General features: G+C 38.8%; 1 protein-coding gene across 3 annotated transcripts in view; it reads left to right on the top strand.

The window, feature by feature from the left end:
• MAP4K3 (mitogen-activated protein kinase kinase kinase kinase 3) overlaps window positions 1-23,405 on the top strand; it is a 788,683-nt gene that overhangs the window by 740,490 nt on the left and 24,788 nt on the right. For all 3 annotated transcript variants that reach the window (XM_053711916.1, XM_053711915.1, XM_053711914.1), the window contains one exon: window positions 6,071-6,188. In XM_053711916.1, coding sequence (XP_053567891.1) covers window positions 6,071-6,188 — 118 coding nt within the window. The remainder of the gene's footprint in view (window positions 1-6,070; window positions 6,189-23,405) is intronic.

The raw sequence follows: 23,405 nt of genomic DNA on the forward strand, positions 1-23,405 counted from the left end.
TTCATCTCTGACAGATCTCAGGGGTCTTCAAACTTCTTTGGAGGGAGGTAGATTCTCTCAGCAGAGTTGTGAGAATTTTATATTGACTGTGAATAAAAAACGTTGCTCTGTAATTTTATGTCAAATTATTGTTATTTTACTAATGGGAACAAACCTTTGCTAAAAGTTGTGTTGTTTCAAAGTTTGATGCTATAACTGTTTTTCCAGTTAATTATTTCAACTGTCATTTAATCGTTTAGTACCTCTTTGAGGCACAGTACGTTTTTGCTAAAAAAGATTATAACCAAGTTGCAAGTTTATTGCTAGTGTGTTAAACATGTCTGACTCAGAGGAAGATATCTGTGTCATTTGTTCCAATGCCAAGGTGGAGCCCAATAGAAATTTATGTACTAACTGTATTGATGCTACTTTAAATAAAAGTCAATCTGTACAATGTGAACAAATTTCACCAAACAGCGAGGGGAGAGTTATGCCGACTAACTCGCCTCACGCGGCAGTACCTGCATCTCCCGCCCGGGAGGTGCGTGATATTATGGCGCCTAGTACATCTGGGCGGCCATTACAAATAACATTACAAGATATGGCTACTGTTATGACTGAAGTTTTGTCTAAATTACCAGAACTAAGAGGCAAGCGTGATCACTCTGGGGTGAGAACAGAGTGCGCTGACAATACTAGGGCCATGTCTGATACTGCGTCACAGCTTGCAGAGCATGAGGACGGAGAGCTTCATTCTGTGGGTGACGGTTCTGATCCAAACAGATTGGATTCAGATATTTCAAATTTTAAATTTAAATTGGAGAACCTCCGTGTATTATTAGGGGAGGTCTTAGCAGCTCTCAATGATTGTAACACCGTTGCAATACCAGAGAAACTGTGTAGGTTGGATAAATACTTTGCGGTACCGGCGAGTACTGACGTTTTTCCTATACCTAAGAGACTAACTGAAATTGTTACTAAGGAGTGGGATAGACCCGGTGTGCCGTTCTCACCCCCTCCAATATTTAGAAAGATGTTTCCAATAGACGCCACCACTCGGGACTTATGGCAAACGGTCCCTAAGGTGGAGGGAGCAGTTTCTACTTTAGCTAAGCGTACCACTATCCCGGTGGAGGATAGCTGTGCTTTTTCAGATCCAATGGATAAAAAATTAGAGGGTTACCTTAAGAAAATGTTTGTTCAACAAGGTTTTATATTGCAACCCCTTGCATGTATCGCGCCGATTACGGCTGCGGCAGCATTTTGGATTGAGTCTCTGGAAGAGAACCTTAGTTCATCTACGCTAGACGACATTACGGACAGGCTTAGAGTCCTTAAACTAGCTAATTCATTCATTTCGGAGGCCGTAGTACATTTAACCAAACTCACGGCTAAGAACTCAGGATTCGCCATACAGGCACGTAGGGCGCTGTGGCTAAAATCCTGGTCAGCTGATGTTACTTCTAAGTCCAAATTACTTAATATACCTTTCAAGGGGCAGTCTTTATTTGGGCCCGGTTTGAAAGAAATTATCGCTGACATTACAGGAGGTAAGGGCCACGCCCTACCTCAAGACAAAGCCAAAGCTAAGGCTAGACAGTCTAATTTTCGTCCCTTTCGGAATTTCAAAACAGGAGCAGCATCAACCTCCACTGCACCAAAACAGGAAGGAGCTGTTGCTCGTTACAGGCAAGGCTGGAAGCCTAACCAGTCCTGGAACAAGAGCAAGCAGGCCAGGAAACCTGCTGCTGCCCCAAAGACAGCATGAACCGAATGCCCCCGATCCGGGACCGGATCTAGTGGGGGGCAGACTTTCTCTCTTCGCCCAGGCCTGGGCAAGAGATGTTCAGGATCCCTGGGCACTAGAGATCATATCTCAGGGATACCTTCTAGACTTCAAATTATCTCCCCCAAGAGGGAGATTTCATCTGTCAAGGTTATCAACAAACCAGATAAAGAAAGAAGCGTTTCTACGCTGTGTACAAGATCTGTTATTAATGGGAGTGATCCATCCGGTTCCGCGGTCGGAACAAGGACAAGGGTTCTACTCAAACCTGTTTGTGGTTCCCAAAAAAGAGGGAACTTTCAGGCCAATCTTAGATTTAAAGATTCTAAACAAATTCCTAAGAGTTCCATCATTCAAAATGGAAACTATTCGGACAATCTTACCCATGATCCAAAAGGGTCAGTACATGACCACAGTGGATTTAAAAGATGCTTACCTTCACATACCGATCCACAAAGATCATCACCGGTATCTAAGGTTTGCCTTCTTAGACAGGCACTACCAGTTTGTAGCTCTTCCATTCGGATTGGCTACGGCTCCAAGAATCTTCACAAAGGTTCTGGGTGCCCTTCTGGCGGTACTAAGACCGCGAGGGATTTCGGTAGCTCCGTACCTAGACGACATTCTAATACAAGCTTCAAGCTTTCAAACTGCCAAGTCTCATACAGAGCTAGTTCTGGCATTTCTAAGGTCGCATGGATGGAAAGTGAACGAAAAGAAGAGTTCTCTTTTTCCTCTCACAAGAGTCCCATTCTTAGGGACTCTTATAGATTCTGTAGAAATGAAGATTTACCTGACAGAAGACAGGTTAACAAAGCTTCAAAATGCATGCCGTGTCCTTCATTCCATTCAACACCCGTCAGTAGCTCAATGCATGGAGGTGATCGGCTTAATGGTAGCGGCAATGGACATAGTACCTTTTGCACGCCTACACCTCAGACCGCTGCAATTGTGCATGCTAAGTCAGTGGAATGGGGATTACTCAGATTTGTCCCCTACTCTGAATCTGAATCAAGAGACCAGAAATTCTCTTCTATGGTGGCTTTATCGGCCACACCTGTCCAGGGGGATGCCATTCAGCAGGCCAGACTGGACAATTGTAACAACAGACGCCAGCCTACTAGGTTGGGGCGCTGTCTGGAATTCTCTGAAGGCTCAGGGACTATGGAATCAGGAGGAGAGTCTCCTTCCAATAAACATTCTGGAATTGAGAGCAGTTCTCAATGCCCTTCTGGCTTGGCCCCAATTAACAACTCGGGGGTTCATCAGGTTTCAGTCGGACAACATCACGACTGTAGCTTACATCAACCATCAAGGAGGGACAAGAAGCTCCCTAGCAATGATGGAAGTATCAAAGATAATTCGCTGGGCAGAGTCTCACTCTTGCCACCTGTCAGCAATCCACATCCCGGGAGTGGAGAACTGGGAGGCGGATTTCTTGAGTCGCCAGACTTTTCATCCGGGGGAGTGGGAACTTCATCCGGAGGTCTTTGCCCAAATACTTCGAAGTTGGGGCAAACCAGAGATAGATCTCATGGCGTCTCGCCAGAACGCCAAACTTCCTCGCTACGGGTCCAGATCCAGGGATCCGGGAGCGGTTCTGATAGATGCTTTGACAGCACCTTGGAACTTCGGGATGGCCTATGTGTTTCCACCCTTCCCGCTGCTTCCTCGATTGATTGCCAAAATCAAACAGGAGAGAGCATCAGTGATTCTAATAGCGCCTGCATGGCCACGCAGGACTTGGTATGCAGATCTAGTGGACATGTCATCCTGTCCGCCTTGGTCTCTACCTCTAAGACAGGACCTTCTGATACAGGGTCCGTTCAAACATCAAAATCTAACTTCTCTGAAGCTGACTGCTTGGAAATTGAACGCTTGATTTTATCAAAACGTGGTTTTTCTGAGTCGGTTATTGATACCCTGATACAGGCTAGGAAGCCTGTTACCAGAAGGATTTACCATAAAATATGGCGTAAATACCTATACTGGTGCGAATCCAAAGGTTACTCCTGGAGTAAGGTTAGGATCGCTAGGATATTGTCTTTTCTACAAGAAGGTTTAGAAAAGGGTTTATCAGCTAGTTCATTAAAGGGACAGATTTCAGCTCTGTCTATCTTGTTACACAGGCGTCTGTCAGATAATCCAGACGTCCAGGCTTTTTGTCAGGCTTTAGCTAGGATCAAACCTGTGTTTAAAGCTGTTGCTCCGCCATGGAGTTTAAATTTAGTTCTTAACGTTTTACAGGGTGTTCCGTTTGAACCCCTTCATTCCATTGATATAAAATTGTTATCTTGGAAAGTTCTGTTTTTAATGGCTATTTCCTCGGCTCGAAGAGTCTCTGAGTTATCAGCCTTACATTGTGATTCTCCTTATCTGATTTTTCACTCAGACAAGGTAGTTCTGCGTACTAAACCTGGGTTCTTACCTAAGGTAGTCACTAACAGGAACATCAATCAAGAGATCGTTGTTCCATCCTTGTGCCCAAATCCTTCTTCAAAGAAGGAACGTCTTCTACACAATCTGGATGTAGTTCGTGCCCTCAAGTTCTACTTGCAGGCAACTAAAGATTTTCGCCAAACTTCTTCCCTGTTTGTCGTTTATTCTGGACAGAGGAGAGGTCAAAAAGCTTCTGCTACCTCTCTCTCCTTTTGGCTTCGTAGCATAATACGTTTAGCCTATGAGACTGCTGGACAGCAGCCTCCTGAAAGAATTACAGCTCACTCCACTAGAGCTGTGGCTTCCACTTGGGCCTTTAAGAATGAGGCCTCTGTTGAACAGATTTGCAAGGCTGCAACTTGGTCTTCGCTTCATACTTTTTCCAAATTTTACAAATTTGACACTTTTGCTTCTTCGGAGGCTATTTTTGGGAGAAAGGTTCTTCAGGCAGTGGTTCCTTCTGTATAATGAGCCTGCCTATCCCTCCCGTCATCCGTGTACTTTTGCTTTGGTATTGGTATCCCAGAAGTAATGATGACCCGTGGACTGATCACACATAACAGAAGAAAACATAATTTATGCTTACCTGATAAATTCCTTTCTTCTGTTGTGTGATCAGTCCACGGCCCGCCCTGTTTTAAGGCAGGTAAATATCTTTTAAATTATACTCCAGTCACCACTTCACCCTTGGTTACTCCTTTCTCGTTGATTCTTGGTCGAATGACTGGGACTGACGTAGAGGGGAGGAGCTATATGCAGCTCTGCTGGGTGAATCCTCTTGCATTTCCTGTTGGGGAGGAGTTATATCCCAGAAGTAATGATGACCCGTGGACTGATCACACAACAGAAGAAAGGAATTTATCAGGTAAGCATAAATTATGTTTTATTAGTGATGTTTCGGGACAAAACACAGTCCCTTTTTCTGACTGTGTCTTGTCCCGAAACATCACAAATAAATACTTTTTTAAAAACAGATGACTGAAGACCAGTGAGTGCTTATTCACTAAAGTAATATTGCATATTATACAGCACCCTGGCTGTTGCTGTTTGATGGTGAGAGTGCATACAGCAACAGTTGCTATTATATATATATATATATATATATATATATATATATATATATATATATATATATATATATATATATATGTAGCGCTATAAACTTATATTTTTTTACCAAAATACCATCATATACTGTATATAGCAATATGTGTTTATAAATGAATAGAACATTATATGGCCAAACTTATGTGTACACCTAACCATCTTCTATGTGAAGAACATTGGAATGGGAAATATTCATATTTTCATGTCGTGTTAGCGCAAATGAGAATATGGGATCGAGTTTGTGCGTGAGTAGGGAGTTGGGGTTTTTTCTCCAATTTTTTTTGTTCCATTCACTTCTATGGGGAAATAGGTTTTTACGCGCGTTGGGTTAGCACACAAGCAAAAATTTCTTTCAACTCGTAATAAGACCGCAACCCGACGCACACAAAATGTTTACTTCTAGCGCAGTTAACGCTCAAGCGGGAGCATTAAATAGAGCTTCACTTGTAATCTGGCCCATAGTTTATATAAAGAAAGGAGTTTTTTACTCAAGAATTTTCCTTTAAGTTGTTTTGTGTATAATTAAATAGCCATTTTAATCTGTTGTTTGAGAAAAAAAGACTGAAAAAGTAATTTATGTGTTTGTGCACAGCTGTTTATAAATCTAGCAAATCGTATGTTATTCCGTATCTCTGTAGTTATGTTTTATTGCGACTTCCATGTTCAAGCTTTCCCCATAAATGTCATCATGTGAAAATGAATGTGATGTTGGAAAAGTTTCCAAAATATGACATGATGTTATTTTATTATTATGTGCAGGGAAAGCTTCCCAGCTGTATTCACATAATCTGCCTGGCCTCTTCGATTATGCCAGGCAAATGCAGAAGTTGCCGGTTTCAATTCCTACCCACAAACTCCCTGACCGAATATTGCCAAGGTGAGTTCAATATAAACATGAAGAGCATAATGATTTTGTTTCTACTGGTTTTTTTTTAATCAGAAAAACTCAAAGGACTCATGGCTTATATGTTGATAGAGCTAGTAGCTACTTTTAATTACTTTATATAAATCTGTAGATCTTTTTAATTAAAAAAAAAATTAGAGAAATAAAAATGTAGATAGTCAATCCAGTGAAAGAAATATTGGCATTATAGATTCATTATATGTAATGTGTATATAATAACAGTAGTGCTCAAGGATTACTAATGGAAAAAAGAATACCAGGAAACTAAATTAAAATTAAAACATGTACTAGCTCACTACCTCTCCATCTCTCTCTGCCTCTTTATGTCTATCTGTCTCTCTGCCTCTCTATCTCTCTCTGCCTCTCTATCTGTCTCTCCCTCTGCCTCTCTATCTCTCTCTCTCTCTCTCTCTCTCTCTCTCTCTATATATATATATATATATATATATATATATATATATATATCCTCTCTATCTCTCCTCTCTATCTCTCCTCTCTCTATCTCTCCTCTCTCTATCTCTCCTCTCTATCTCTCCTCTCTCTATCTCTCCTCTCTCTATCTCTCCTCTCTCTATCTCTCCTCTCTATCTCTCCTCTCTCTAGCTCTCCTCTCTCTAGCTCTCCTCTCTCTATCTCTCCTCTCTCTATCTCTCCTCTCTCTATCTCTCTCTCTCTCACACTCTATCTATTTATTATTATTATTATTATTATACTTTATTTATTAAGCGCCAACATATTCCACAGCGCTGTCCATGCATACAATTCATTTAAATAAAACAATACAAGACTTGTAAGATACAGGACAAAATTTACAAACACATATAGGAGGGTTTGAGGGCCCTATTCCCGTGGCAACTTACAATCTAGAATATATATATATTTCTCTCTATCTCTCCTCCCTCTATCTCTCTCTATCTCTCCTCTCTCTAACGTTCTCTCTCTATCTCTCCTCTCTCTATCTTTCTCTCTCTCTCCATCTCTATCTCTCTATCTATCTATGTGTGCAAGTCTCTATCTCTCCTCTCTCTAGCTTTCTCTCTCTCTCTCTCGCTCTCATTGTTGGACTTGAAATTGACTTCTATTATCAAATGTACTTTTGATCTCTTGGTATCTTTTTTTGAAAAGCATACCTAGATAGTTTCATGAGCAGACGTGCAACTGGGTGGTAGTTGGCGATTGGTAGCTACACACATATGCCTCTTGTTATCGATTCACCAGATGTGTTCACAGTAGTGCATTGCTGCTCTGGAGCTGACTGTAACTATGTACTTAAACCCTTTGGAGGGGGTTAATCACAAAGTTATGTGCAATTAAAAGTACAACAATAAAATGTTCCAACACATTAAAACATTTTCTTTTTCCAGTTTTATGTCTCTTTAATTAACCCTATTTTAGTGGATTGCACTCTCCCCCTGCTCATAAAGACCCTCGGAATGAAAACCAATTGTCTGTTTGGTATACAGTTAATGCACAATGTTTTCAAAATTAATAGCAATTTAAAAAAAAAACACATACACTTCTGCAGGATGCGGTTTGTAGACACTTATAATATGTCTTCAAATAGGTTTAGAGATGTCCAATTTTCTTTATTTTAATGCCCAGAATCTCCTCTTTAAAATGAAGTTCCTATATAGGTTTTAATAGCCATGTGATCACTTTGGTAATAGTAATCACCTGGCATAAATAAATGTACATTTATTTCAGTAGAGGCTCATAAGAGCCACTATGTACATTTCAAAGTTCAACAAATATAAAACCCCTCCCACATTACTGGAAACTAGTTTGACATAAGCCAAGCAAAGAGAAGAAGAAGAAAGGTAAGATACAATAAGAGAAAAAATTAGAGAAGGGAAAAAAAAGGCACATATTATATATATATATATTGAAGTAGTTCTCTGGGTTGCTGCAGCTGGCTTAATCTCTCATGTAAAGGACGTTTTTGATACAAAGTATACGCTAGTCTTTCCATAGCGTCATTGATGACTCACAGCCAATCATGTTGCTTCTTTGAGAGGTGCGTCTTACCCGGGCTGTTCAGAAAGACTACAGTGACTTAATCCAACATATCCTCTTGAAAAAGTCAGGTCGTAGCCTGAGGAAACACGTAGAGGCGGTACTAGCACCTTCTCCCAGACATTGAATCACCGGTGCTTCACACGGAGTATCCCTCAGCAGTGGCGAATTCATCTGCGGCTTTCTGGAAGCTGGTCTGAGGATTGCGCCTACGAGGTGACGGGTAACATACCCCCTGCATTCGGCGATACAAACTGGGATTTGAGTGGGTTGCGCTCTGTGTTCTACTTTGACTAGAAACAGCTGCCTGAAGAATTTTCCTACTAACAGCTTCTTCAGAGGAAGCAAAAACATCAAAATGGTAGAATTTAAAATCGTACGCCCTCCACAAAAAATGTTGAAACAACAAGCATTAATCCTTCATCCAGCAGCGCTGAAAAAATTATGAACGCTAACCCGACACAGGGAAGAGGGAAGAAACAAAAGGCAGGCAGCTGACAGTCACACAAACAAACAAAGCGTGCCGAATAGACTATGCACGTGAAAAAACAAAGAACGCTAAGAAGTCGACACACCACGTCAGCAGCACAATATGGAAATAAAAAAAGCAAGAAAGTGCGCGCATAAAAAACCAATGCGCGATAACCTGCCATGCCCAGCTTACACAAAGATTATGAAATATATACATGCGCAAAGATTAAAAAATCAGAGCGATATGATTAGAAATCTGACAAGCGCAAATACAATAGTGCGCTTCAAAATCCGCTACGCACTAAAAATACATATAAGCCCAATATAATATAAAAATGCCTGTCACAACAGTCCCATAGCTATGTTGTATAACCCCAAGTTTACTTACTAATAGCATATAGGCTGTGTGCCCACAAAACAAACCCCATACTAACCTATTAGGTAGCCCCACAAATGGTCTTACCCCTTGCAGGAATTACTGCTTCTAGTAGACAGCCAATCCAGTGCTGTACGCATGACAGTAGAGGATACATCTGTATGTAGTATAACGATGATCCTACAGGAGGCGGCTAGGGACCGGTCGCCACAACACCTGTTGCAGGCCTGTGACTAACTCCCACTGGGTGTAATTGTGCCACTAACCCCTAACTCCAAAAGCTTTCCAAAATCAAACGGTAGCTCTCTTTGAAGTGGGCCTGAAATCGTTCTGAGAATCCCTCCCTCTGAATAACATGTGTAGCACCTTCATTCTTCACCTAGTTTCCAGTAAGTTGGGAGGGGTTTTAAAGGGACATAAAACAAGTTGGGATAGAGACAAAATAATATAATATGTACTTAAATTACTTTACCTGCAAATGTAAACTGCAGTGCCTTGCCATTAACCCTTTCTGTTTTAGTTTCTGAATTGTAAAGCTTTAACTCCCCCCCCCACACACACACACAATTCCTTTTATGGCCATATCTATGTTTATTGTTCTTTTGGTAGAATGCAAAAATGAATAGGGATTATCTGCTGGAGCATGCCTAGAAGCTGTGAACTCAGTTGAAATACAATGTCTGTGTCTAAACACTGATAAGAGGGGTGGAGTTAGCTTCTCCAGGCAGTTTAGCTATGTAATTAATATTGCTTAATTTTGAAAATTATCTCTCCTCTCTCTATCTCTCCTCTCTCTAACTTTCTCTCTCTATCTCTCCTCTCTCTATCTCTCTCTATCTTTCTCTCTCTCTCCATCTCTTTCTCTCTCTCTCTCTCTCTCTCTCTCTCTATATATATATATATATATATATATATATATATATATATATATATATGTGTGTGTGTGTGTGTGTGCGTGTCTCTATCTCTCCTCTCTCTAACTTTCTCTCTCTATCTCTCCTCTCTCTATCTCTCTCTATCTTTCTCTCTCTCTCCATCTCTTTCTCTCTCTCTCTCTCTCTCTCTCTATATATATATATATATATATATATATATATATATATATATGTGTGTGTGTGTGTGTGTGCGTCTCTATCTCTCCTCTCTCTAACTTTCTTTCTCTCTCTCTCATTGTTGGACTTGAAATTGACTTCTATTATTCTATTATCAAATGTACTTTTGATCTCTTGGTATCTTTTGTTGAAAAGCATACCTAGATAGTTTCATGAGCAGACGTGCAACTGGGTGGTAATTGGCGATTGGTGGCTACACACATATGCCTCTTGTTATCGATTCACCAGATGTGTTCACAGTAGTGCATTGCTGCTCTTGAGCTGACTGTAACTATGTACTTAAACCCTTTGGAGGGGGTTAATCACAAAGTTATGTGCAATTAAAAGTACAACAATAAAATGTTCCAACACATTAAAGCATTTTCTTTTTCCAGTTTTATGTCTCTTTAATTAACCCAATAGTGTGCTTCAAAATCTGCCACTAAAAATACATATAAGCCCAATATAATAGCTATGTTGTATAACCCCAAGTTTACTTACTAATAGCATATAGGCTGTGTGCCCACAAAACAAACCCCATACTAACCTATTAGGTAGCCCCACAAATGGTCTTACACCTTGCAGGAATTACTGCTTCTAGTAGACAGCCAATCCAGTGCTGTACGCATGACAGTAGAGGATACATCTATATGGAGTATAACGATGATCCTACACGAGGAGGAGGCTTTCTTGTTAGTTTCTGAATTGTAAAGCTTTAACTCCCCCCCACACAATTCCTTTTATGGCCATATCTATGTGTATTGTTCTTTTGGTAGAATGCAAAAATGAATAGGGATTATCTGCTGGAGCATGCCTAGAAGCTGTGAACTCAGTTGAAATACAATGTCTGTGTCTAAACACTGATAAGAGGGGTGGAGTTAGCTGCTCCAGGCAGCTTAGCTATGTAATTAATTTTTGCTTAATTCTGAAAATTATTTTAAAATACTTGCCAGCAATTTTTAAACAATTGTTTTATGCAAACTATTTTAAATTAATTAGCCATTTTAGGATTTGCACAGATCTCAATCTGTTTTATGGCACTTTAAGGGCTCTTGGCATTTCAGGAATCTTTTCCTCCTCCTAGTGGTCAGAGGAGGTATTTCCCAGGAGTAATGGCTTTGAACAGCTCAGCACGGGTGAAAATGGCTCAAAAGTTAAGAGGTTAAACATATACACTCTAATGGTATCATTACCTACATTCATTTTCCTAACTAACAACGTGTTTAAGGAACATTATCTTGTAATTTCTTCTCTGCTTTAATGTGTTCCCAACAATCCACTATATCTGCTGGAGTGTATTAAATTGTTTACATATAACTACTTTACCTTTATTTTGTTATTTTTTTATTTGAAATACTTGTTTTTGCCTGTTGGAGACACCATTTACACTGCAAATATGAACACTGATGTATTAGCTGTAAAAAAGCTAAGCATAATTGTCCATTATGTATAGACAAGGGTATAAGATAATGCCGCCTTTGAGAATAGAGAGACATAGGATAAGGAGGTCTGCTTTTCTTTCATGTAATTGGCAAGAGTCCATGAGCTAGTGACGTATGGGATATACAATCCTACCAGGAGGGGCAAAGTTTCCCAAACCTCAAAACACCTATAAATACACCCCTCACTACACCCACAATTCAGTTTTACAAATTTTGCCTCCTATGGAGGTGGTGAAGTAAGTTTGTGCTAAGATTTCTATGTTGACATGCGTTTCTCAGCATTTTGAAGCCCGATTCCTCTCAGAGTACAACGAATGTCAGAGGGACGTGGAGAGTATCACCTATTGAATGCAATGATTTTCCTAATGGGGGTCTTTTTCATAGGTTCTCTGTTATCGGTCGTAGAGATTCATCTCCTACCTCCCTTTTCAGATCGACGATATACTCTCATGTACCAATACCTCTACTGATAACTGTTTCAGTACTGGTTTGGCTATCTGCTATATGTGGATGGGTGTCTTTTGGGTAAGTATGTTTTTATTACTTAAGACACCTCAGCTATGGTTTGGCACTTCATGCATTTATATAAAGTTCTAAATATATGTATTGTACTTATATTTTCCATGAGTCAGGTTCATGTATTTCCTTTTGCAGATAGTCAGTTTCATATTTGGGGAAAGTTAATATTAAGAAATATTTTTTTCTTACCTGGGTTTTAGTCTTTTTTTCAATTGACTACTTTGTTTCAAATTGCGGGCTGACTTAGGCTCGTGGGTGCGCAAAATGCTACACTTTATTGCGTCATTTTTGGCACGAGAATTTTTTGGCGCGAAAGGCACGTCCGTTGACGCAAGTTCGTCATTTCCGGCATCCTAATTGACACAGAGGTTTCACACAGGGTTGCATCGTTAGTGACGCGAGTGTGTGATTTCCGGACATGGTTGGCATGGTTTTTTGTTACGTTGTGCGTCATACTTGGCGCCAAATTTTTCATTATTTATTTGCCCCATTGCTGTTTGCCTCTTGCCTTTTTCTATATCAGAGGGCTATGCTATTTGCATTTTTTCACATTCCTGAAACTGTCATATAAGGAAATTGATAATTTTGCTTTATATGTTGTTGTTTTTTTACATTCTGCAAGATATCTCAATCTGATCCTGCCTCAGAAGTATCTGTTGGAACTTTGCTGCCTGACATCGGTTCTACCAAAGCTAAGTGCATTTGTTGTAAAATTGTGGAGATTATATCTCCTGATGTCATTTGTATTAGTTGCCATGATAAACTTTTACATGCAGATAGTGTGTCCATCAGTAATAGTACATTGCCGGTTGCAGTTCCTTCAACTTCTAATGTACATGATATACCTATGAATTTTAAAGAATTTGTTACTGATTCTATTCAGAAGGCTTTGTCTGCATTTCCGCCTTCTAATAAGCGTGAGGTCTTTTAAAACTTCTTATAAAGTTGATGACATTTCAAATGACAGACAACATAATGAATTATCCACCTCTGATGAGGATCTATCTGATTCAGAAGATCCTTCCTCAGATATTGACACTGACAAATCTACTTTTTTATTTAAAATGGAATATATGCGTTCTTTGTTAAAATAAGTGTTAATTACTTTGGATATTGAGGAAGCTAGTCCTCTTGATATTAAAACCAGTAAACATTTAAATTCTGTTTTTAAACCTCCTGTGGTTACTCCAGAGGTTTTTCCTATTCCTGATGCTATATCTGATATGATTTCTAAGGAATGGAATAAGCCAGGTACTCCTTTTAATCCTTCTGCAAGGTTTAAAAAATGGTATCCTTTACCAGCAATTTCAATAGAGTTTTGGGAAAAGATCCCCAAAGTTGATGGGGCTATTTCTACACTTGCTAAACGAACCACTATTCCTATGGAAGATAGTACTTCCTTTAAAGATCCTTTAGATAGAAAACTTGAATCTTATCTAAGGAAAGCCTATTTATATTCAGGTCATCTTCTTAGGCCTGCAATTTCTTTGGCTGATGTTGCAGCTGCTTCAACTTTTTGGTTGGAGAATTTAGCGCAACAAGAATTGGATTCTGACTTGTATAGCATTGTTCGTTTACTGCAACATACTAATCATTTTATTTGTGATGCAATTTTTGATATTATCAAAATTGATGTTAGTTCCATGTCTTTAGCTATTTTAGCTAGAAGAGCTTTGTGGCTTAAATCTTGGAATGCTGATATGACATCTAAGTCTAGATTACTATCTCTTTCTTTCCAAGGTAATAATTTATTTGGTTTTCAGTTGGATTCTATTATTTCAACTGTTACTGGGGGGAAGGGAGTTTTTTGCCTCAGGATAAAAAACCTAAGGGTAAATCTAAGGCTTCTAATCGTTTTCGTTCCTTTCGTCAAAATAAGGAACAAAAACCTAATCCTTCCCACAAGGAAACTGTTTCCAATTGGAAGCCTTCCTCAAGTTGGAATAAATCCAAGCCTTTTAAGAAACCAAAGTCAGCCCCTAAGTCTGCATGAAGGTGCGGCCCTGGTAGGGGGCAGATTAAAGTTTATCCAGGATGTTTGGGCAAATTCTGTCCAAAATCAATGGATTCAGAGCATTGTCTCTCAGGGGTACCAAATAGGATTCAGATTAAGACCTCCTGTGAGAAGATTTTTTCTCTCACGCATCCCAGTAAATCCAGTAAAAGCTCAGGCTTTCCTGAAGTGTGTTTCAGACCTGGAGGTTTCAGGGGTAATCATGCCGGTTCCTTTTCAGGAACAAGGTATGGGGTTTTATTCAAATCTATTCATTGTCCCAAAGAAAGAAAATTCATTCAGACCAGTTCTGGATTTGAAAATTTTGAATCGTTATGTAAGAGTACCAACTTTCAAGATGGTGACTATAAGGACTATTCTGCCTTTTGTTCAGCAAGGACATTTTATGTCTACAATAGACTTGCAGGATGCTTACCTTCATATTCCGATTCATCCAGAACATTATCAGTTCCTGAGATTCTCTTTTCTAGACAAGCATTACCAATTTGTTGCTCTTCCATTTGGCCTAGCAACAGCTCCAAGAATCTTTTCAAAGGTTCTGGGTGCCCTACTCTCTGTAATTAGAGAACAGGGTATTGTGGTGTTTCCTTATTTGGACGATATCTTGCTACTAGCTCAGTCTTTACGTTCTGCAGAATCTCACACGAATCAACTAGTGTTAGTTCTTCGAAAACATGGTTGGAGGATCAATTTACCAAAAAGTTTCTTGAGTCCTCAGACAAGGGTCACCTTTTTAGGTTTCCAGATAGATTCAGTGCCCATGACTCTGTCTCTAACAGACAAGAGACGTTTGAAATTGGTTGCAGCATGTCGGCACCTTCAGTCTCAGTCATTCCCTTCAGTGGCTATGTGCATGGAAGTTTTAGGCCTCATGACTGCAGCATCGGATGCGATTCCTTTTGCTCATTTTCACATAAGACCTCTCCAGCTTTGTATGCTGAATCAATGGTGCCAGGATTATACGAAGATATCACAATTAATATCCTTAAATCCCAATGTTCGACACTCTCTGACGTGGTGGTTAAATCACCAGCGTTTAGTTCAAGGGGCCTCCTTTGTTCGGCCGACCTGGACTGTGATCACAACAGATGCGAGTCTTTCAGGTTGGGGAGCTGTCTGGGGATCTCTGACAGCACAAGGAGTTTGGATATCTCAAGAAGCAAGATTACCAATCAATATTTTAGAACTCCGTGCAATTCTCAGAGCTCTTCAGTTTTGGCCTCTGGTGAAGAGAGAATCATTCATTTGTTTTCAGACAGACAATATTACAACGGTGGCATATGTCAATCATTAGGGTGGGACTCACAGTCCCCAAGCTATGAAAGAAGTATCTTGGATACTTGTTTGGGCGGAATCCAGCTCCTGTCTAATTTCTGTGGTTCATATCCCAGGTGTAGACAATTGGGAGGCAGATTATCTCAGCCGTCAGACTTTACATCCAGGGGAGTGGTCTCTCCATCCGGATGTGTTTTCTCAGATTGTTCAGATGTGGGGTCTTCCAGAAATCGATCTGATGGCTTCTCATCTAAACAAGAAACTTCCCAGATACCTGTCCAGGTCCAGGGATTCTCAGACGGAAGCAGTGGATGCGCTGACACTTCCTTGGTGTTATCAACCTGCTTATATCTTCCCGCCTCTAGATCTTCTGCCAAGAGTGATCTCCAAAATCATCATGGAACAATCATGTGTGTTGCTGGTGGCTACAGCATGGCCCCACAGGTTTTGGTATGTGGATCTTGTTCGGATGTCCAGTTGCCAACCTTGGCCACTTCCGTTAAGGTCGGACCTACTGTCTCAAGGTCCGTTTTTCCATCAGGATCTCAAATCATTAAATTTGAAGGTATGGAAATTGAACGCTTAGTGCTAAGTCATAGAGGTTTCTCTGACTCAGTAATTAATACTGTACTATGTTACAAGCTCGTAAATCTGTCTCTAGGAAGATTTATTATCGAGTTTGGAAGACTTACATTTAATGGTGTTCTTCTCATAAATTCTCTTGGCATTCTTTTAGAACTCCTAGAATTTTACAGTTTCTTCAGGATGGTTTGGATAAAGGTTTGTCTGCAAGTACTTTGAAGGGACAAATCTCTGCTCTTTCTGTTTTATTTTACAGAAAGATTGCTACTCTTCCTGATATTCACTGTTTTGTACAGGCTTTAGTTTGTATTAAGCCTGTCATTAAATCAATTTCTCCTCCTTGGAGTCTTAATTTGGTTTTGAGGGCGTTACAGGCTCCTCCATTTGAGCCTATGCACTCTTTGGACATTAAACTACGTTCTTGGAAAGTGTTGTTCCTTTTGGCTATCTCTTCTGCTAGAAGAGTTTCTGAGCTTTCTGCTCTTTCTTGTGAATCTCCTTTTCTGTTTTTTCACCAGGATAAGGCGGTTTTGCGGACTTCATTTAAGTTCTTACCTAAGGTTGTGGACTTTTCCCCTCCTGGTAGGATTGTATATCCCATACGTCACTAGCTCATGGACTCTTGCCAATATGAAAGGAATGAATTTATCAGGTAAGTTCTTACATAAATTATGTTTTCCTGCAGGCTTAGCCCATTTAAATTGGAAAACATTTTGATAATAAGTGGTTGAGATTTCAGTTAGCAAAACTGTTATTTCATGTACAAAACTAAAAATAAAGGAGCTATTTATCTGCATTTATATGAGTAAAATTTAAATTATGATTCAGGCAGATCATTCAATTTTAAACAACTTTCCAGTTTACTTCTGTTATCTAATATGCTTTGTGCTCTTGGCATCCTTTGTTGAAAAACATACCTATGTAGGCTCAGGCGCAGCAATGCACTACTGGGAGCTAGCTGCTGATTGGTGGCCTCTTGTCATTGGCTCACTCAGTGTGTACCTAGCCTTCAGTAGTGCATTGCTGTTCCTTCAAAAAAGGATAGCAAGAGAATGTAGCAAATTTGATTGTAGGGGTAAACTAGAAATAGTATGTTCTGAATCATGTAAGAAACTGTAGACGTTTCATGTTTCTTTAATACTCTGCAGCTAGTACAGCAAGTTATTGGAAACACATTAAGAGGAAAAAACTATTTTACAGTACAGTGTTCCTTTAACACTCACAAAGTTAAATACACATTTAAAGACATCAATAGTGTGTGGAATATGCCTAAGGCTATCCCAATGGTTAAAAAAACAGGCCATTTTGTTATTAGAGTGGAGTTCTGGTGTCCTTATGCTGTCAAAATGCGATCAAATTTTTAGTTTTATAAGGACATTGAAACAAATGTTAGAAAATGAATGTGTGCAATAATATAAACATAATTACATTATTCATTATTATTAATTACATAGAAACAATAATAATTCAGCCTTTCTCCATTTATACCGCATCAAAACAGCTACTACAAATGTCAATTATTACAGTCTTACTCTCCTATTAAAAGTTCCCGTACTGGCTCTGGATTGGCTGTTGGACAAAGTTTAACTCCTTAGTGACCAGACCATTTTTCAATTTTCTTACCGTTAGGGACCAGGGCTATTTTTAAATTTCTGTGGTGTTTAGCTGTAATTTTCCTCTTATTCATTTACTGTACCCACACATATTTTATACCGTTTTTCTCGCTATTAAATGGACTTTCTAAAGATACCATTATTTTCATCATATCTTTTTTTTCACTTTTTTTTCTAACTTTGACCCCCAAAATCTGTTACACATCTACAACCACCAAAAGACACCCAAGCTAAATAGTTTCTAATTTTTGTCCTGAGATTAGAAATCCCCAATGTTTACATGTTCTTTGCTTTTTTTGCAAGTTATAGGGCAATAAGTACAAGTAGCACTTTGCTATTTCCAAACCATTGTTTTTTTCTCAAAATTAGCGATAGTTACATTGTAACACTGATATCTGTCTGGAATCAATGAATATCCCTTTACATGTACTGTATATATATATATATATTAGTAGACAACCCAAAGTATTGATCTAGGCCCATTTTGGTATATTACATGCCACCATTTTCACTGCAAATACGATCAAATAAAAAAATATTGTTAACTTTTTACTAACTTTTTCACAAACTTTAGGTTTCTCACTGAAATTAACAGCGTGTGCAATTATGGCACAAATGGTTGTAAATGCTTCTCTGGGATCCCCTTTGTCAGAAATAGCAGACATGTATGACATTGGCATTACTTTTTGATAATTAGAAGGCCACTAAATGCCTCTGCGCACCACACTTGTATTATGCCCAGCAGTGAAGGGGTTAATTAGGTAGCTTGTAGGGTTAATTTTAGCTGTAGTGTAGTAGACAACCCAAAGTATTGATCTAGACCCATTTTGTTATATTTCATTCCACCATTTCACTGCCAAATGCGATCAATAAAAAAAAAACGCTCACTTTTTCACTAACTTTAGGTTTCTCACCTGAACTTATTTATAAATAGCTTGTGCAATTATGGCACAAATGTTGTAAATACTTCTCTGGGATCACCTTGGTTCAGAAATAGCAGAGATATACAGCTTCGGCATTGCTTTTTGGTAATTAGAAGGCTGCTAAATGCCGCTGCGCACCACATTTATATTATGCCCATCATTTGAGCATACCCCCCAACTGTCCCGATTTTTGCGGTACAGTCCCGATTTTAGGGGTCTGTCCCCCTGTCCCGGGTTGCTAGCCATCTGTCCCGATTTGCCCAAGGCATTAAAAAAAAAATTATTTTTTTTTTTTAAATTCTGTTGGGCCCATACTCAGAAGCAGCTGGCTTTGTTCTCACAGTTAGATACCTGTTAGATTCCCTGTGGAAAAGAAATGGTGTGTGGGTTAAGCAGGAGTAAGAAGGCTGTATACACTCTGACCACGGGTAATGGGTGACCTCTCTAACCTACCTCTGGTAGTGATGATGTCTAACCCACCTCTGGTAGTGATGATGTCCTAACCCCTGGTGATAATACTAGCATGCCTTCAGTTTTATACAATGAGCAGTGCTAATACCAGGGTAACGAACAGTGGCAGCCGCAGACTGCCAGCTAATGCGCTTGCCAACACCAGGACCCCATACAATGAATTACAGATACCCATATATGATGTAGTGTGTGTGTCTATCTGTATCCATAACTGTGTGTGTGTGTCTGTATGTATAAGTTTATGCTGTGTAGTGTGTGTGTGTGTCTGCATGTATAAATGTAAGCTATGTAGTGTGTGTATGTGTATCTACATGTATAAGTGTATGCTATGTAGTGTGTGTGTGTGTGCATGTATAAGTGTATACTATGTAGTGTCTGTGTATCTGCATGTATAAGTGTATGCTGCATGTATAAGTGTATGCTATGTAATGTGTGTGTATCTGCCTGTATAAGTGTATGCTATGTAGTGTGTGTGTATCTTCATGTGTAAGTGTATGCTATGTAGTGTGTGTATCTTTATGTGTAAGTGTATGCTATGTAGTGTGTGTGTATCTGCATGTATAAGTGTATGCTATGTAGTGTGTGTGTATCTGCATGTATAAGTGTATGCTATGTAGTGTGTGTATCTGCATGTGTAAGTGTATGCTATGTAGTGTGTGTGTGTGTGTATCTGCATGTATAAGTGTATGCTATGTAGTGTGTGTGTATCTGCATGTGTAAGTGTATGCTATGTAGTGTGCTACTGTGCATTTTTGCTGACTTTAAAGGCCAGAATTTAGAATATTAATGGGGAATGCAGAGAGCAGTTTTAAAGAATTTATTATTAAATGTCCAATTTAGATAAAAATATTTAGCAATGTCTTTGCAAAGGATAATTAAATACATAGCTCACATAGCCATACCAGTGGTTTGAGCTTGTGTTTGATTTGCTGCCTAAGTGTATTAAAATCTATGACTTTATTAATAATTTTATTTATATTACTTTGGTCTTAGTTTTTAAGCCCCGACCACCACATTTCAAATGTTTTGCCGCGGGGGGGAGGGGGGGGTGTCCCTCTTTTGAATTTTGAAATGTTGGGAGGTATGTTTGAGGGTTTTTTTTAAAGGTAGCTTGTAGGGAGATTGAAAGTTTAATTTAGCTTTAGTGTAGAGATCAGCCTCCCACCTTACACATCCCACCACCTGGACCCTCCAAAAAGCTCTCTTCCCTCCTCCACCTCACAATTGTCACCCGCCATCTTTACTACTGGCAGAAAGTCTGCCAGTATAAAAAATAAAAGGTTTTTGTTTGTTTTTTTTTTTAAATTATATATTTTCTGCAGTGTAGGGATCCCCCCTTACCACCCAAGCTTCCTGAGTCCCCCCAAACAGCTCTCCAACCCTCCCCCCCCTCTAACTATTTGCCGCCATCTTGGGTACTGGCAGCCTGTCTGCCAGTACCCACTTTGCAATAAAATTGGCCTTTTTTTCCCCCACTTTTTCTGTAGTGTAGCTGCCCCTCCCAAATCCCTTTCCCAACATTATTTCCTCCCCCTCCCTCTCCCCACCACTTGTTGTTTAGTGTCTCTCTCTGCATTGGATGCTTAAAAAAAGAGTATTGCAGGATGCCTCAATATCAAGGCATCACTGCAATACCCTAAAAGTGTCTGGAAGCGATCACAATCACTTCCAGCACTTGAAAACCCTGAGGACGTTGCAGGGTACATCCTTGGGTCATTAAGTGACCGTTGTTGTAGGACGTACCCTGTACGTCCTGGTCCTTAACCCCTTAAACGACCAGCGCCGTACCCTGTACGACGCTGGTCGTTATGCCATTAAGGACCAGCGAAGTACCCAGTACTTAAGATGGGGGTGGCAATTGTGGGGTGGGGGAGGGAAGAGAGCTGTTTGAGAGGGATGTGTCAGGTGGGGGTCTGATCTCTACAATAAAGCTAAAATTAACCCTACAAGCTTCCTAATTAACCCGTTCACTGCTGGGCATAATACAAGTGTGGTGCGCAGCAGCATTTAGCGGCCTTCTAATTACAAAAGAGCAATATGTCTGCTATTCTGAACAAAGGGGATCCCAGAGAAGAATTTACAACCATTTGTGCCATAATTGCACAAGCTGTTTGTAAATAATTTCAGTGAGAAACCTAAATTGTGAAAAAGTGAACTTTTTTTTTATTTGATCGCATTTGGCGGTGAAATGGTGGCATGAAATATACCAAAATGGGCCTAGATCAATACTTTGGGTTGTCTACTAAAAAAATATATAGTTTTGATAGATAAATATAAAAAAGGCTCTATTTATGTTTTAAGTGTAGTGATGGCAAAAATGCTCTGGTCTTTTGGGGAAGTTTTTTGTCTGAAGTGCCCGGGTCCTTAAGGAGTTAAAGAAATAGTCTAGTCAAAATTAAACTTTCATGATTCAAATAGAGCATGACATTTTAAGAAATGTATCTTTATTTGAAAAAGCAAGAACGTAAGCATAGGAGCCGGCCTATTTTTGGTTCAGTACCTGGGTAGCGCTTTCTGATTGGCTGTCTAAGTGTAGCCACCAATTAGCAAGCGCTACCCAGGTGCTGACCAAAAAATAGGTCAGCTCCTACGCTTATATTCAAATAAAGATACCAAGATAACCAAGAAAAATTGATAATAGGAGTAAATTAGAAAGTTGCTTAAAATTGCATGTTCTATCTGAATCATGAAAGTTTTATTTTACTAGACTATTTCTTTAAGAAGAGATGGCCTTTGCATGTTTATATATTTAAATATAATACAAAATATAAGTGCGCAAAGTGGATGCTAAAGTAAACAATTAAAAAGGGGTTTTAAAATAAACTCAGAATTCTGAATGTTTGACCATGTGCAAAAATTTAAATCTAATATATTCAAATGCAGAGAGGTTTTTTATAGGTCCTCACACCAAAGGGTTAAAAATGAATTCCCATATACTTCGATTAAATTAAATTAGTGGTGAATACAAACGTGAAACAAACCACATATGATTAAAATATATATATTGTATTTTATAATGCTTAAAAACATGAAATAAACAATTTGAAAATACTCTTTCTAAAATTATGAATCTAACATTTATTATTATAATACAATTGATAGTGACCGGCCCTAACATTATAAAACACATCTAAATTAATAACACATCTAAATTAATAACACATCTAAATTAATACCACATAAATTGATAAAAGGACAAATATGATCACAAAATAAAGTGTAAGTTTTAAGGACTCAGATGGAAACTTTATAATTAGTCCCAAAAAGGAAAGTCCCAAACGATGTCCTTCCCAAGCTTTCCACAAAAGCACAATGCACGATGATAAGCAAGAAAAATCTTCTGATTCCTCCCAGCTGGTCCTGAGCAGCGTCTAGGTGGGAGACAGAAGCGTCCCACTTGAAATTGGTGTATATAGTTTATACAACAAACAAATATCGGTACTTACACATAGGTACTGAAAGATCAGCGCCGGCGCCCGATTCTCATCAAACACAGGTGTCCCAGTGTGTATAGGATCCACACAGGCCTCTTCTCACAGCCTTAACACCAGCTCACTACAGAGAGTAGCCCAGAGTGATGTAAAAATCAAGGCGCCAAACAGGATACACCTGTGAAAGGTGGATAAAAACTACAAAAAAGCTGCAAAAAAGTTGTTTTAAAATTCAAATTCATAAATTCAAATTCATAGAGTGACCAATGTTCAATATTAATATAGTTCAACTGAGCAACGCGTTTCAATTCCTTTTTCAAGCTCAGTTTGTGAGTCTCAGATGCCCGGCTTTTTATACCCTCAGGAAATCTTCAAATTCTTAAAGGCATAGCCATTCCATTTGTTTTTGTCTCAGAAGTGCACAATTTCTTATTTCTGCATCTACAGTCTTACTTGATACCTCTCTATATTGATTGTCCTTATATATAAACTTATATTCACGACTAAAACCCCAAAAAATTAAAGTTAAAAAAAGAGCACATTACAAGAAACCTTTTTCAAAAAATTGAAGAAATAGAGAAATAAATAAAGAAAGAAATAACAGAACAACTGTATATCTTATAAGTACTAAATAAAAACAGTATCTAAAAATTAATGATAGATAATAATTCATTAATTCAAAAAAATATATTTTAAAACCACATTTATTTACATATTTTTGTTTCATGCTCATATTCACCCTCAATATCTATAGGAATGTATAAAAGAAACCTCCCCAAAGTGTAAAACCCCAAAAAAAACTTTTTCAATTACTAAATATATTAAAATAATAAAGATTAGAGTAATAAAAATTTAAAATTAATGCACATAAACAATCCATTCAAAAATCAAAATTTCAGTAATAATATATTTAAAAATACTAAAAGTCTTTCTTGAAAAGCTATAAAATTCATTATTATTATAGAGATT

The sequence above is a fragment of the Bombina bombina genome, chromosome 4 (genome assembly GCF_027579735.1).
Source record: "Bombina bombina isolate aBomBom1 chromosome 4, aBomBom1.pri, whole genome shotgun sequence".
Classification (NCBI taxonomy): Eukaryota; Metazoa; Chordata; class Amphibia; order Anura; family Bombinatoridae; genus Bombina; species Bombina bombina.